General features: G+C 38.6%; 1 protein-coding gene across 25 annotated transcripts in view; it reads left to right on the forward strand.

The window, feature by feature from the left end:
• Window positions 1-1,140: 1,140 nt before the first annotated feature.
• Window positions 1,141-13,794, forward strand: part of MYBPC1 (myosin binding protein C1) — a 94,282-nt gene continuing 81,628 nt past the window's right edge. For all 25 annotated transcript variants that reach the window (XM_043439997.1, XM_043440000.1, XM_043440005.1 and 22 more), the window contains exon 1: window positions 1,141-1,293. In XM_043439997.1, coding sequence (XP_043295932.1) covers window positions 1,269-1,293 — 25 coding nt within the window. In that variant the 5' untranslated portion in view covers window positions 1,141-1,268. The remainder of the gene's footprint in view (window positions 1,294-13,794) is intronic.

Here is a 13,794-nt window from a genome sequence, read left to right on the forward strand (position 1 = left end):
AATGTTCATTTGGGTTTTTCCACAAACTGTGAATGAACTTTTTGGCCAGCCCAATAATATGCTTTTCTTAGGTTGACCAGCTGGTAATTCGTATTTCTCCATCAGTTCCATGAGAATTTGGGGATAAAGTGGCTAACAGTCTACTAGTATTTTAAGTTAGATTTGTGTACATGTTTGCCATGTTGAAACAAAACAATGGCTACTGGTCTGACTTTTTTTTGCCCATGCCCCATATATTTTTAAATATATAACTCAGAGATTTTTAATATATTCACAAAGTTGTACATCCATTACCACTACCTAATTCCAGAGCATTTTCATCATTCCCTAAAGAAACTTCATATCCACTAGCAGTCACTTCTAATCCCACCTCCCTTCAAACCCAGGCAAACACTAATTGAGTTTCTGATGTGATAGATTTGCCTATCCTGGATATTTCATATGAATGGAATCATACAATATATGGTCTTTTGTGCCTGGCATCTTTCACCAAGCATAATGTTCCCAAGCATTGTGCATGTTGTAGCGTGTATCATTACTTCATCTTTTTGTATGCACTGTAAGTTTTTAAAGGATGTTTCTTGAAACAAAGATAAAAGCTAAATATTTCTTAACAGAAAATTTTGCTATTCTTGGAGGAGAAAATGAGACAAAATATTCAACATAGAGATTTGGCTTGACAGATAAATATTAGTATATTGATGAAAAGTAAGAAAAAATTTAAACCCAATAATTAAGAACAGATAAAAACAAAAAGCTAATGGGAACATAACATTATCATCAATACAGAAGTTTTTCTGTATAATCTTAGTGAAAATTAAGGTATATGTTGAATTAACGTGTTATAATTTTTCATTTGATTTAATTTTTTATTAGCAGGCAAACTTGTTGCATTTCTGAGTTGACACATGCCTCTGTCAGACAGAAGGAGAAGAGCAAGAAGGAGCAGGAGGCTGCAGCTGAATTTAGAAAGTCAGAGGTGCTCTCACAGCCACATGAGATGAACGGAAGATTCCTCCCAGTGGGGAAGAGAGCAGAGTGCAGACAACAGATGTGAGAAGGTGCTCAGCGCTGCGAGCTCCAGCATCCTCGCGCTGAGAAAGGGGCGGTGCAAACATGATTGACATTCACAGGGAATATAAAGGCGCCGGCCTTCTCCCCAGCTGCTCGTCACGCTGACCTGTACCATCTCTCGCCTGCTCGTGGGGTTTCTGTCAACTAGCACCGGGAAGGACAAACTATTTGGAGAATAACATTTTATTGTGACCATGCCAGAACCCACTAAGAAAGAGGGTAAGATTCATCCCTAGATCTTTTTGTTGTACTTTTTAAATAAAGCATGTTTTTTTTTTTTTGCAGTTTTCAAAAAATATTCTATTTCTTAAAGAGACTATAAGATAATAGAATACTGTGACTTAAAGAAAAGAATCTTAGAGTAAAAAGACCAGAGGCTAAATATAGGAAGAGTATAACCAATTAAAAAATATCTGTTAATGATCATTTATGAAGGAACATTAACTAAAATGATCAAATTAGAATTTTATCATTTGTTACAAAGAATCCTTAAAGTTTAATTTTCTTAGGTTCAGTCACAAATGTTTCACCATGTATTTGCAGTTTGTGGGGAGTGGGAGGAGTTTGGAATGCTTTCTTAAATAGTTAACAAATTTGATCAAGATTTCAATAAAGAATTTGTGACAGTATTTCCCAATTTGCTGTATTTTTCTCCTAGAAAAACATTTAAAATATGCAGATGCAGTTACTTTTTGCTTTTATCAGTTTGGAGCTTTATTAATTATGACATTATTACACTCTTGCATGGGAAAAAAATCAAACACCTGGTTAAAGAATATCTTTGAATGTCACTGACTGTGTTCTTTAATGAGCTTTATTGTAGGTAATTTCATAGTAACCTTTTAAAAATAATTAAACTGAAAATAATCTTCATTAGGAAAAATGCTTCCTCCAATAAACAGCTTCTCCTATGTATGAAAAATCAATATCTTAAAACTACTTATTAATAATATAAATAAGCTAAAACTCAAAATTACTAAAATAACTAATGAAAAACACAAATTAACAGCAGAAATATATTTAATTTAATTCAAAATGGTAATCAGCATCTTTTAAAAATACTTTTTTCACATGTGTTAGTCTTCATTAATGCCTACTAAATCTTTGTTTTTCACTTTTGCAAATAAAAGCAACAAACTGACTAACGTTAGCAGGGAGCCAGAGAGCATAAAAATGGTATTTAGCTTTGTTTTCATTTTTAATTCTAAAAACTGCTTTTAACCATTATTTTGAAGAGCCTTGGAAAAGATGCTAGATGTTGAATCTGAAGTTGAAATACTAACCAAATTACCAAAAGTTTTTGAAATATATTTTCTTTATGTAATTAAGTAACCAGTGTTGACAGGCTGTGGTGATCAGTTTACAGGTTGGCTTTACTTAGTGGCGGAGGGCATTGATGGATGAAGTCTTCTACCCGAAATAACCACACCAAATGCATGCATTAATATGGGAACTTAATCCTGACTATCAAGCAGTGAGTCCAGTCCCTGCTGAAGTGTCTTATTTGTAATGCAAATGATTTACTTGTGTATTAAGTGTCCTTTTCATTTGATCTGTCACTTGACTAGCCTCTTCAAGGCTTATTTGGATGAAATGCATTCTATGTTTCCTGACTGAGGACAGAATATTGTTTTAATTATCCTGCATTTAGTGGATGAATTTGCATGTGTTATTTTAAAGCCCATTGGAAAATGACAAGAAAAGCTGATAAACTAATAGGTAATATGAAGAGCTGTAGAGCCTATAAAGCTAATTAAATTATTTGGATTGCTAGATGTGATAAAGTTTTACTTCTTGTCTGACAACTTAATCTGATCCATTCTACTTTTTTTAAAGACAATGAAACTAGTGAGACAGGAGGAAAATATATCTTTAACTTCAGCCCTTCCCTCACCCTACCTCCCAAAAAACCGTGTATAAATATTGGTTATAAATCAGCATACATACCAAAGTGCCCATAATCTTTTGCTATAAAAGTACTGTGGATATTCTGTGTAGGAGTTGCCCTCAGCACAGTAATTTTATACTCAGATTCTTTGGTTAGTTTAAATTTGGATGGTGGGGAGTCAGGATAAAAAGAGGGTTACTGATATATTTAAAATCCTTTGAGGAAGTACAGTGATTTTTTTGGTTTTCCTTACCAGCAGAACTGATTTTTAAAGGAACTACACCTTAAAGAGTTTTCTTAATGAAATCATTGCATTTTTCTATTGTTTACATCAGAAATGTAAGGAGTGTGGCAAGTCAGGGGCTGTTCTGGCCCTTGCATCTTCTCCCAATTAATGTCATTTACTGGCGTTGAACTACCTTGGTGGCTCAGACGGTAATGTGGCAGACCCGGGTTCAATTCCTGGGTCGGGAAGATCTCTTGGAGAAGGAAATGGCACCCCACTCCAGTATTCTTGCCTGGAAAATCCCATGGATGGAGGAGCCTGGTAGGCTACAGTCCATGGGGTCACAAAGAGTCGGACACGACTGAGCGACTTCACTTCACTCCTTACTGGGGTTGGTTTTGGTCCATATACACATCCCTCTGAAAGACAGCCTCAAGAATAAAATGTGCTGCCAAGACAGTTCTACAGAATCCTTTCAAACTATCTGCAGAAACACCCGCCTCAAGCAGGTTTCTCCAGCCCCTATGGGTCTCCTTACATCTCTTCCTTAGCTGGAAGAACCATGCCCAGGCACAGCATGACCACCTGCTATAAATCTTGATGACACATGAGCTGCTTTGACCTTCCCAGGATCCAGGAGCACTTGACAACTCTTCAAAAGAGGCCGAGTTTTCAGCACCTGAAAGTGCAGAAGATGTCTCTCTCAAATGCCTCCCGACCTGCAGCGGCCTAATTCTGGGAGCTTCAAGTTTGGTCTTGGGAGAGTTGGTCCTTCTAAAGGAGAAGGGGGAAGTATGGTTGTACCTTTAGACCTCATGGAGGGACTCTAATGGAAGTAATTAGTCAACAGCCCTTATTTAGACCCTTCAGAATATTCTGGATGGCTCAGTAAGCTCTTTCTGAGAAATAAATTTTTTTTTAGTAATAGCTTCCCTGGTGGCCTAGACAGTAAAGAATCTGCCTGCAATGTGGGAGACTCAGGTTTGATCTCTGGGTTGGGAAGTTCCCCTGGAGACGTGCATGGCAACCCACTCCAGTACTCTTGCCTGGAGAATCCCATGGACAGAGGGGCCTGGTGGGCTATAGTCCACGGGGTCAGAAAGTAGTGGACATGACTGAGCAACTAACACTCTCACTTCACTCCCCTTTATCCTCTCCACCTCTATGTTATATATTTATTCATTGTAGAACTACATCACTTGTACCGCCAGTTCCAAAGAAAATGTCTGTCTTACACTTTAGATTAATGCAGATCTGACACCCAGTAAAAGTAAGGTGTCCTAATCAAACAGTGAGAAGGAAGTTTCAGATTTGTGGGAATCTCCCAGGATGTCTTGCTGATACATTCATTTACCTATCATCAATTAATTGAGCGCTTACTATGAGCTGGTTGCTGGGATTTCAGAGATACATGCAACATGGTCTCTGCTCTAAAAACCTTTATGGTGAATTGCCCCGGGTCTCACTGAGTAAAGAAGTCATCTTTTGCTGAAACTCTCTTTTCCTGTCAAAAAGTGGTTTTATCAACGTGAAGTTAGAAACATGCAAGAATCTTACGCTGTTAATAATGTTTTTGCCCACAAATCATTTTTTAAGAATTTTTGCTCTGTACTATGTAATGATTAAAACCATAAAGTCTGGTTCTTTAATATAGTTAGACAAATCGTTAACTGTCAAACTCTATAGAACCTAGAAAAAATTCTTTTCTAAAACACCAAGTTAAGGTGTTAATGTGAATTTCACTTTTTGTGATATATCAGGCCCTATTATATTTCATGCACTTAACTTGTAGGAAAGAAGCAAAAGTTCCTTATTGGTGCCTGTGGGTCATTCAAAACACTTTGAGAGTGTCGTGGTAGATTTCTTATCTTCCTTGTAAGATCTTTTGTTGAAAACTCAAACATATGGCAAACGATACCTTCATTGATGACCATAGTTTTAGGGGCCATTCTAATAACTCCAAGAATCAAAAGTATGGCATTGTTGCTACAGATTCGTTTGCTACTTCAACATGCAGTGTCTATCTATTCTATCTTGGCCTACTTCAGTAAGCTTAGGTGGGAACGTGGTCATGGAGAATAACTTTTTCAGTCCATAGGAGCTTTTCCTTTGCTACTTCTTTTTCTTGGTCGCTAGAGATTTCATGACCTTTTAAGGTTCTGCTAAGCCCCAAACCCGTCTGAATGCAAAGCAGCACTCCTCACCTCTTACCTACTTCCCAGCATCACTCAAGGCTTAGTCATCATCAGAAAAGGAGCCTTGGTGATGGGAAACCTCCCTCTCATATGTACTCCTTGACCTTCAGTTTCCACCCGGATGAGACTGGACGGTCTGTTTCAAACACCAGAGTAAATTTGTCTTTGGAGAAGTTGTATTACATATAGAATATTAGTTTTCTCTCAAACGAGAGAAAAGTAGGGACTTCTCTGGTGGTCCAGTGGTTAAGACTGTGCTCCTAAGGCAGCAGGCCTGGGTTCCATCCCTGGTTAGGGAACTAGATCCACATGCAGCAAATAGAACCTAGCGCAACCAAACAAATACATATTTTTTAATTAGGGAAAAGTGCATTTGTTGAAAGTAATGCAAAGAAAGGGAGAAGAGGGAGGGGGTATTTGATTGAGGGCGGCTACTTCCCTCCAAACTTCATGTGGTTCATTTAGGCCACATTGAAGATTTGGATGAAGAATAAAGAAGTTGCATGAATGAATGCCAATGTTTCCCCCCACCCCCACCTTGAAAAAACTTTGCAGGCTCTACTGGCCATGCACAGTGTAGATTTGAGCTATCTGCTCTAAGAAGGAATACTCTTGGGCTAATGCATGCTAGAGGAGCTTAATACTTGGCAAAATCATTCTTTTTCAGTAGCATGCTTTTATGACTGTCCGACTGCACCTGTTAGGAAGATAAATAAAGGACTGGCCAATTCTTTCCTCTCAAGCGCCCTAAATATATCTCTTAAAAAAAAAAAAAAAACTTTGAAAAAACAAGTTGTATCTTTGTTTCTCATCCAGTAAGTTTGAAGAAGTCTCCCCTAGGCCTTGTAAAGAGCAGGGGTAAAGGAGTTCCTGAGATGAACAAAGGTTAGGCTCTCTGGCTAGTGTGAGAGACCCAAGAGAAAGGAAAAAGAGAAACACATAATCATTGCTCTCTCAATGCCACACTTTATTCTGGCCTGTGATATAGCCTTGAAACATTTTAGATTCCTCATGGGCACACACTTCACAGAGTTCTCTTCTTTTTAGCAATTTAGAAGTATTCCTGAATTTGGCATGAATGTTAGAATAAACTGCCCAGGCTGACATTACTCTAAAGAAATGCTTGGACTTAAAAATAAATAAACAAACCATCTTTTAAAAAGCTTGAGTGAACATAAAATGATGTTTTTGCAATCTTTTTGGAAGCTCATAGATGCTTTCTTTTAGAGAGAATTGTGGAAAGAGGCTGCCATGAAAGGAAATAGAATGCTGTTGTCTTACAGCCCTAGAAAGCAGTTTTGTTATTTTTGCTGAAGTCTCTTATGATTGTTCAATTTAAAATTTATTTTTCAACTCTTTATGGCCAAATAGAAGAATTTTTATTGTTAATAATTACAATTGTATCTGCTTGCCTCCTTAATTAGTCTATGAAACCTATATTAAGAGACACAAAATACTCTTGGCAGCCCATGACTTCTGTGGTAATTCTAGACCTCATCTCTAGACATACTTGGGTGTGTTAGATAATAAAGAACAGAATTAAAGTTCCAGCATTAAAAAATAAGCAGAAAACTTCTAATTTCATGTGTGTTCCTGCAGAGATATGACCATGTCTTTTTCCTTCTTTTTTTTTTTTTCTTTATTTATTTGTGGCTGGGTCGGATCTTAGTTGCAGCATGCAGGCTTCAGAGCATGTGGGCTCAGTAGTTGTGGCTCATGGACTTAGCTGCCCCACAGCTTGGGGGATCTTAGTTCCCTGGCCAGGGGTCAAACTGGCATCCTCTGCACTAGAAGGAGAATTCTTAACCATTTGGACCACCAGGAAAGTCCCCCGTTTCAGTTCTTGAGGGGACAGATGTCTTTTCTGGAGTCCTTAGCTTGCTCAGAATGTTGCATCCTGTGTGTTCAGTCACTAAGTCAGGTCCAACTCTGTGACTCCATGGACTGTAGCTCATGCAGGGAAGCCCGACTAATACACAGAAAGGTAGTTATTGAAATACAGTGTTTTGAGTTAAGTTAATCACGAAGTAGGTATTGTTTATTCAAGAGCAGTTTTCCAAAATTTAAAAGCGTAGTGATTAAGGAAAACAAAACCATGAAAAAGAGGAAAAGACTTCATCACTTTATTTCCTGTGTGTGTGCGTGCTAAGTCACTTAAGTTGTGTCCGACTCTTTGTGACCCTACAGACTGTAGCCCACCAGGCTCCTCTGTCCATGGAATTCTCCAGGCAAGAATACTGGAGTGGGTTGCTGTGCCCTCTTCAAGGGAGTCTTCCTGACTCAGGGATCAAACCTGCATCTCCTGTGGCTCCTGATTGCAGGCAGATTCTTCACCACTGAGCCCCTGGGGAAACCCCCTAATTTCCTGCATGCATGCAAACTGTCTCGTACTAGAGAGAACAGAGCATCTGTCCCCATAGATTTTTATAAAGACAGCCCCCAAATATCAAAGTGATGACACTGTCCCACACAGATCTCTTCTTTGTGGGTAGCCCAATTATAATTTACAGAATATGTTTGTTTTGGACAGCTGCACAGATAGACAATAAGCCACATTTTCAGGGTGTTCCCATGCAAGGGGCAGATTAATTATGCACTTTTACATGCGTTTCCAGAGTAAAGTTGTAGATTCCATCTGATTGGGGCATGAAGTGGTCGATTTGGCAAAGAAAAAAAGACCAGGATCATTTAATCCCACGCTTATTTTTCTCTCTAACTTGAGTTCCCAATAAGCTAACTGAAATCTGACTTTCATTATGCCTTTCAAATCTGAACTCCGCTTTGATAAGATTTTTGCCCTTTTATACTGCCTAAGAAATCTTTTTATGGACCAATTTGGAACATCAATACAACACCCAAAATTATGTTTATTTATATGTCAAATCTTTTAATTTTGTTTTTTGACTTTTATTTTAGATATTTACAAGAGCTTGGGGTTCAATTTTTATTTTCTTTTTCTCCAAATCATCCAGTTTTTCCTCTCTCTCTGTGTGTATGTGTTAGTCGCTCATTTGTGTCCAGCTTCTTGCGACCCCATGGACTGTAGCTTGCCAGGCTCCTCTGTCTATGAAATTCTCCAGACAGTAGTACTGGAGTGGGTTGCTATTTCCTTCTCCAAAGGGTCTTCCCAACCCAAGGATCAAACCAGGTCTCCCGCATTGCAGGAAGATTCTTTAACATTTGACCTACCAAGGGAATCTGGTTTTTCCTCTAAATAGCGTCAAATCTCTAAGTTCCTCAGGAATTCTTTGCTTGCAGCGAGTATTAGCTTTTGCCTTCTATAAAATTTTATATCTCTTGGAACAGGATATTCTGCTTTTAACTAAAAATTCACCTTATTATATAATTCTACAATTTAATTTCTCATTTTTTTAGTTACATGTCTTTAGACTTATTCTTCATCCAGTATGTATTTTGGCTTTTTTCTTATGTATACTAGGTAATATTCATCATTAAGCATAGTGACATAAAGTTAACTATTCACAGAATATTCTAGACAGCTCAGATTCCTGCTGTATCCTGTATTGAGTTAGTTATACTTCACATGTCTCATTTTCTTCATCTGTTAAACGTGAATAATAATAGTAACTAGCTCACTGGTTTTTTGTAAAAATTAAATAAGTTAGGTGAAAAGCTGCGAATAAACCCTAGCATGTAATAAGAACTTAAGTCCTTTCCTTCTAAAGCAGCAAACTCAGAAATTTTGTCGCGCCTGTGGTATTAAATGCCTAAAGTTTAATATAAACTTTGAGGGCATTTCTGCCAACACATATCAAACACTGTAAGGTATGTTACAACCACAGTTCACCTCTCTGCCTGGTGTTAACGTTTATAATACAGTCCCAAACGGCTGTGGTTACGATCATAGCCATCATTGCCACCACCTTAAGTATTTCTTTCTTTTTAGACTTGAAGTAAAATATCTTTGCGTTCATCCATGGAGGCTCAGCTCAGAGGCCTACACTCTAGAGCATCTGTGTTCACACTGAAATGTGCCGTGTCCAGCTGAGGGTCCCCAGTTGTTAGGGAGGTGGTGATAACCACTGTGGGGGGCATGGCCTTCCCCACTTAGCTGAAAGAGTCCCCCTGCACAGTTGAACGTGTAACTGTATCCTCCACCAAGGGCTAGAAGGCTTGGGTGTGGGGGGGCATTAAGATTTCTCTTCCCACCCGGGGAGCTATTGGCAGGTGGGGAGTTTTCCTCTGGTCTGAACATTTCTGAGATAGCCACATAAAGAACTCTCCATGACCGCGTATGAATATGGTGGGTGATTGATTGAGTGGCTGTGTTTACTGCTGTGGAATTTTATTTTTATGACCCCACCTGGCATCAGGCCTGTCGTTCCTCTATTTTTAAAAAGTCACCCAATGTGAGGCCCAGCAATGGCTTGGGAAAGGCCTGTAAGTGGTTTATTCTGATAACCCTATAACCACAGAAGAGTGATATGATTGTAGGGGTGGTCTACTCTGGAGCAGACCTGTCAGGGAAAGACAAAATGGGATGAAAGGGAGAAATTTTTAATGATTCAAATCACTTTTGACCTGTGCTAAATTTTTAAACTTCAGCTTAAGGAAAGCTTCTTCTATACCACTATACCTACCGAGGTTACTCCCAACTCTCACTTTGTTCTTACATTAAAATATATTAAGAAGAAGAATAAAGAGACAAGTAATCAGATCTTAGCAAAAGATCTCATTTTCATCCAGCCCCATGTTAACAGTGAGAAGCTATTTGTTGCTCTGTGATAATCATCAGACTTTAATCTTCCTGTGTGGAATGACATCTTAAGTTAAAACCGTGTAATTTGAACAATGGAAGAGCAAGTTGACTAGGAAAGGGAAAAAACCCTGTGGATTCAGGGAATTTCCATCAAGTTAACTAATGAGTCATTGAAAATTTACTACTTGATGTACAAATAGGCTCCACCTATTCACAACCTTAGAATATCGTCTTTGGGGCTATTTGGCCACAGTCAATATTAATAACTATTAAATTGATTGAATCAAATTTTGAATAGCTGGAGTCGATGGGTAGCTAATATCGCATTTTGTTTTTGAAGATTATTATTTCAACCAATTTGGATATAAACAGACTTAAGATGTAACGTATTACTCCTTGTTTTGAAAAGTAAAGTGCAGTGGATATAATTTAACTTTGTCATCATTTACAGATATCAGTCATCTTGCCACATGATATCCGCAGAGCTCAAATTATTTGTCTTTTTGTTAATGAGGCCACATTGGTTTGTATTTTGAATTCGTGTCCAACTCTGGATAGCTTTCCTGTCTCATCCCTTGCCAGAAGGCTGCTGTCTTCTTTAATTACTCTTACTAGTCAGTGTGTGAAGCTGCCCCCTTCTCTTCCCTCTACTGTTTGCTTTGGATCCTGGCCAGGTCAATACTCTAGCTGAGCAGGACTACACTGCAGAGTACCCCATTTAAGGAGGCACTCATTCTCCAGGTCGTGCAAATGCAAGGTCCAGACCTGAGTCTCAGTGCCTCTGTAAGTGATGCTCCCTAGTCGCCTGGCTCCCCTCACCCTCATTCCAGTTCCAGGGCTGGGGACCCAGGTGAGGGGCCTTCTCTTGGAAGTACAGCATTTGAGCTCTGAGAGTGCCAGGTAGGAGGAGCTGGAGACAACTCATTTTGCTCTTCAGAAGCCCCTATAATTTGCTGATCAGCAGCTGTTATCTGGATAAGTAAGGTTGCTAGATAGCCGAATTCTAAATAGGGGAGGTGATAGCAGACAATATCACCCTTTGTTCCTATTAATTATGTACACTGTAGAATAAGTTACTGCCCCCAAATCAGTTTGTGGCTTTTATTTTGACTGATTCACTCATTTTTATTAAGCAAGGCTACAGATTTCTCCTAAATGATGCGTATGACCTGAGTTTATTTTTTTAAGTGTACACACACAAAATAATTTTCAAAGATTTACCGTAAATTCTAAATAATTCTCAAACTTTTCGGTCTTAGGTCAATTGGCACTCAGTAATTGCTGAAGACGTTAAAAAGTATTTGTTTATGTGCACTCTATTAATACTTACTGAATTTGAAATTAAAATGGATGAACTTTTAAAGCCTGAGAGTACAAGCACATGTCCTACTAGCTGTCAGAGTGTTGACTTCATCACACATTATGTATCTTTTGGAAAATGCCACTGCCTGTTTGCACAAAATGTCTCAGCATTATTCTGAAAATAGTTTTGACCACATGGACCCCTCAAGAGGGTTTCAGGGGCTCTTGGGGACCCCAGATCATACTTTGAGAATTTCTGTTCGAAGTCAGTATATAATTGCCTCTAAAAAATGTATAATCCACCCTTAAATTCCAAGGTATAAAATCCAGACCTGTGGCCCGTAGTGAATAGAACAGGAGACAAAACAATCATTTAATTGTGAAAACATTAAATTACATCTTAAGTTGTGTCCAAAAATCTTGATCTCTGATGTGTAAGCAATATGGTCAGTGCAAATCCACTGTCATTCCTGTTTGCTAATTTTTTTGGTGGCCTTTATGATTCATATAATCAAAACTTCTTTAAGTGCAATGAATGTCCCCATGCAGACAGTATTTTACATTAAAGTGGTTCCCATTGTGCTATTATCAAGGCACATGAGAGATGGGCCGGGACGTGACTTGTGCCAGGCTTCACTGTCAACAGTGTTTATTGTATATTTAATCCAAAAGAGAAGACAGTGCTATAGTACCAAAAGTTACAAGAGTTGGCCAGATAAAACCTTTTTTACCCCAATGTTTGCAATATATAAAGCATTCACATATTTTATTTCAAACCAAGAATTTGACTTTTAGGGAATTTCCTGGTGGTCCAGTTGTTAAGACTCCATACTTCTGCTGCAGGGGGATGTGAGTTTGATCCCTGGTTGGGGAATTAAGACCCCACATGCCATGTAAGGTGACCAAAAGTAAATAAAAATTAAGAAAAAAAAAAAAGAATTTGACTTTGAGAATAAGAAATAATAATTAAGAATAGCGTGGAATTTTCTCCTGCACCCCAGGTTACCAAAGGATGGTTTTAATACATTTGTTTTATCCAAAAAAAGTGACAGAAAGTCACATAAACACAAAAAAAGATGTTTAATGATTACAACTGTTATTATCTTTTCTATGCCTATTAACATATTCATATAATGTCATTATGTTCTCTGTGCTATTAAAAGCCTAAATTAAATTGCACATGAGGGCCCATAAAATAATTTTTAAGTAAATCAGGCAGTATATTATTTGAGCAGTGAGCCCAGGGGAAGAAGAGACCTGGGTTGTTTATATCATTTTGATGTATAGACACGAAAGAGAGGCAGATTAATGCCTCTTATTAAAACTTAACATTTTTTTCCCCTTTAATGTATTGACCATGGAACCTTTGATTATGGAAAATAGAAATAGACTGCATTGGAGGGAGCCAACCATTTATGGAGTACTGGGTACCTAGTCTTTCAGCAGAGCAGCAGAACCACATATGGGCTGTCTCTTTTATAGCGGCCACCAGTGCCCGTCAATTAGAGGGCCCTGGCACTAACTGTGCGGGCCTGCCATTGGTGGCATACCTGTGCTTTTTACAGTAGGTGGTCATAGGAAAAATCCACCATAAATAGATCGAGCCCTTTGAAAGCATGTCAGTGTCGCAGAGGGAAAGAAAGGCTATATCCGTGAATTAGGGAGGATCAAGGACAGCCGCCCTTGCTGAAGGAGCCTGAGTTGCTGGTTCAGAGTCTGGTTGATTTTTATGTTGTCCATAAAAATATTTCCTGGGTTTAATTTTTCAGAGTATACCGATTTCTTTCTTTCTTTTTAATTCAAAAACTGTTTAAAGACAGCCACGTACTTAACCCTGCTTCTTGAGTCCATCCTGTTGGTCTGTTTTCCAGTGGAGACAATAGGGAAGGATGGATGAGGGGGACAAAAAGCCAACTTTATTCACCTGGGAGAAAAGTCCCACGGAATTTGCCTTTTTTTTTTTTTTTAATTGAATTTGTTACAATATTGCTTCTTTTTGTTTGTTTGTTTTAATGTTTTGGTTATTTTGGCCACAAGATAGGATCTTTGGCCACAAGATAATTTTGGCCGCTTGTAGGATTTCAGCTCACCAAGCAGGGATTGGACCCATACCCCCTGCACTGGAAGGCGAAGTCTTAACCACTGGGCAGCCAGGGAAGTCCCTGCCCTCTGGTTTCTGAATAAGCAGAAATATAGCGGCCATTGGAGAAGGAAATGGCAGCCCACTCCAGTATTCTTGCCTGAAGAATTCCATGAACAGAGGGCTCCTGGTGGGCTCCTCTTTACAGTCACAAAGAGTCAGACACAACTGAATAAACCACAGATAATAACCTCAATAGATGCCTATTTGCTCAAATCTCAGGAATCAGAGAGCTTCCCAGGCCTCGTG

Source organism: Cervus canadensis, chromosome 21 (assembly GCF_019320065.1).
Source record: "Cervus canadensis isolate Bull #8, Minnesota chromosome 21, ASM1932006v1, whole genome shotgun sequence".
Taxonomy (NCBI): Eukaryota; Metazoa; Chordata; class Mammalia; order Artiodactyla; family Cervidae; genus Cervus; species Cervus canadensis.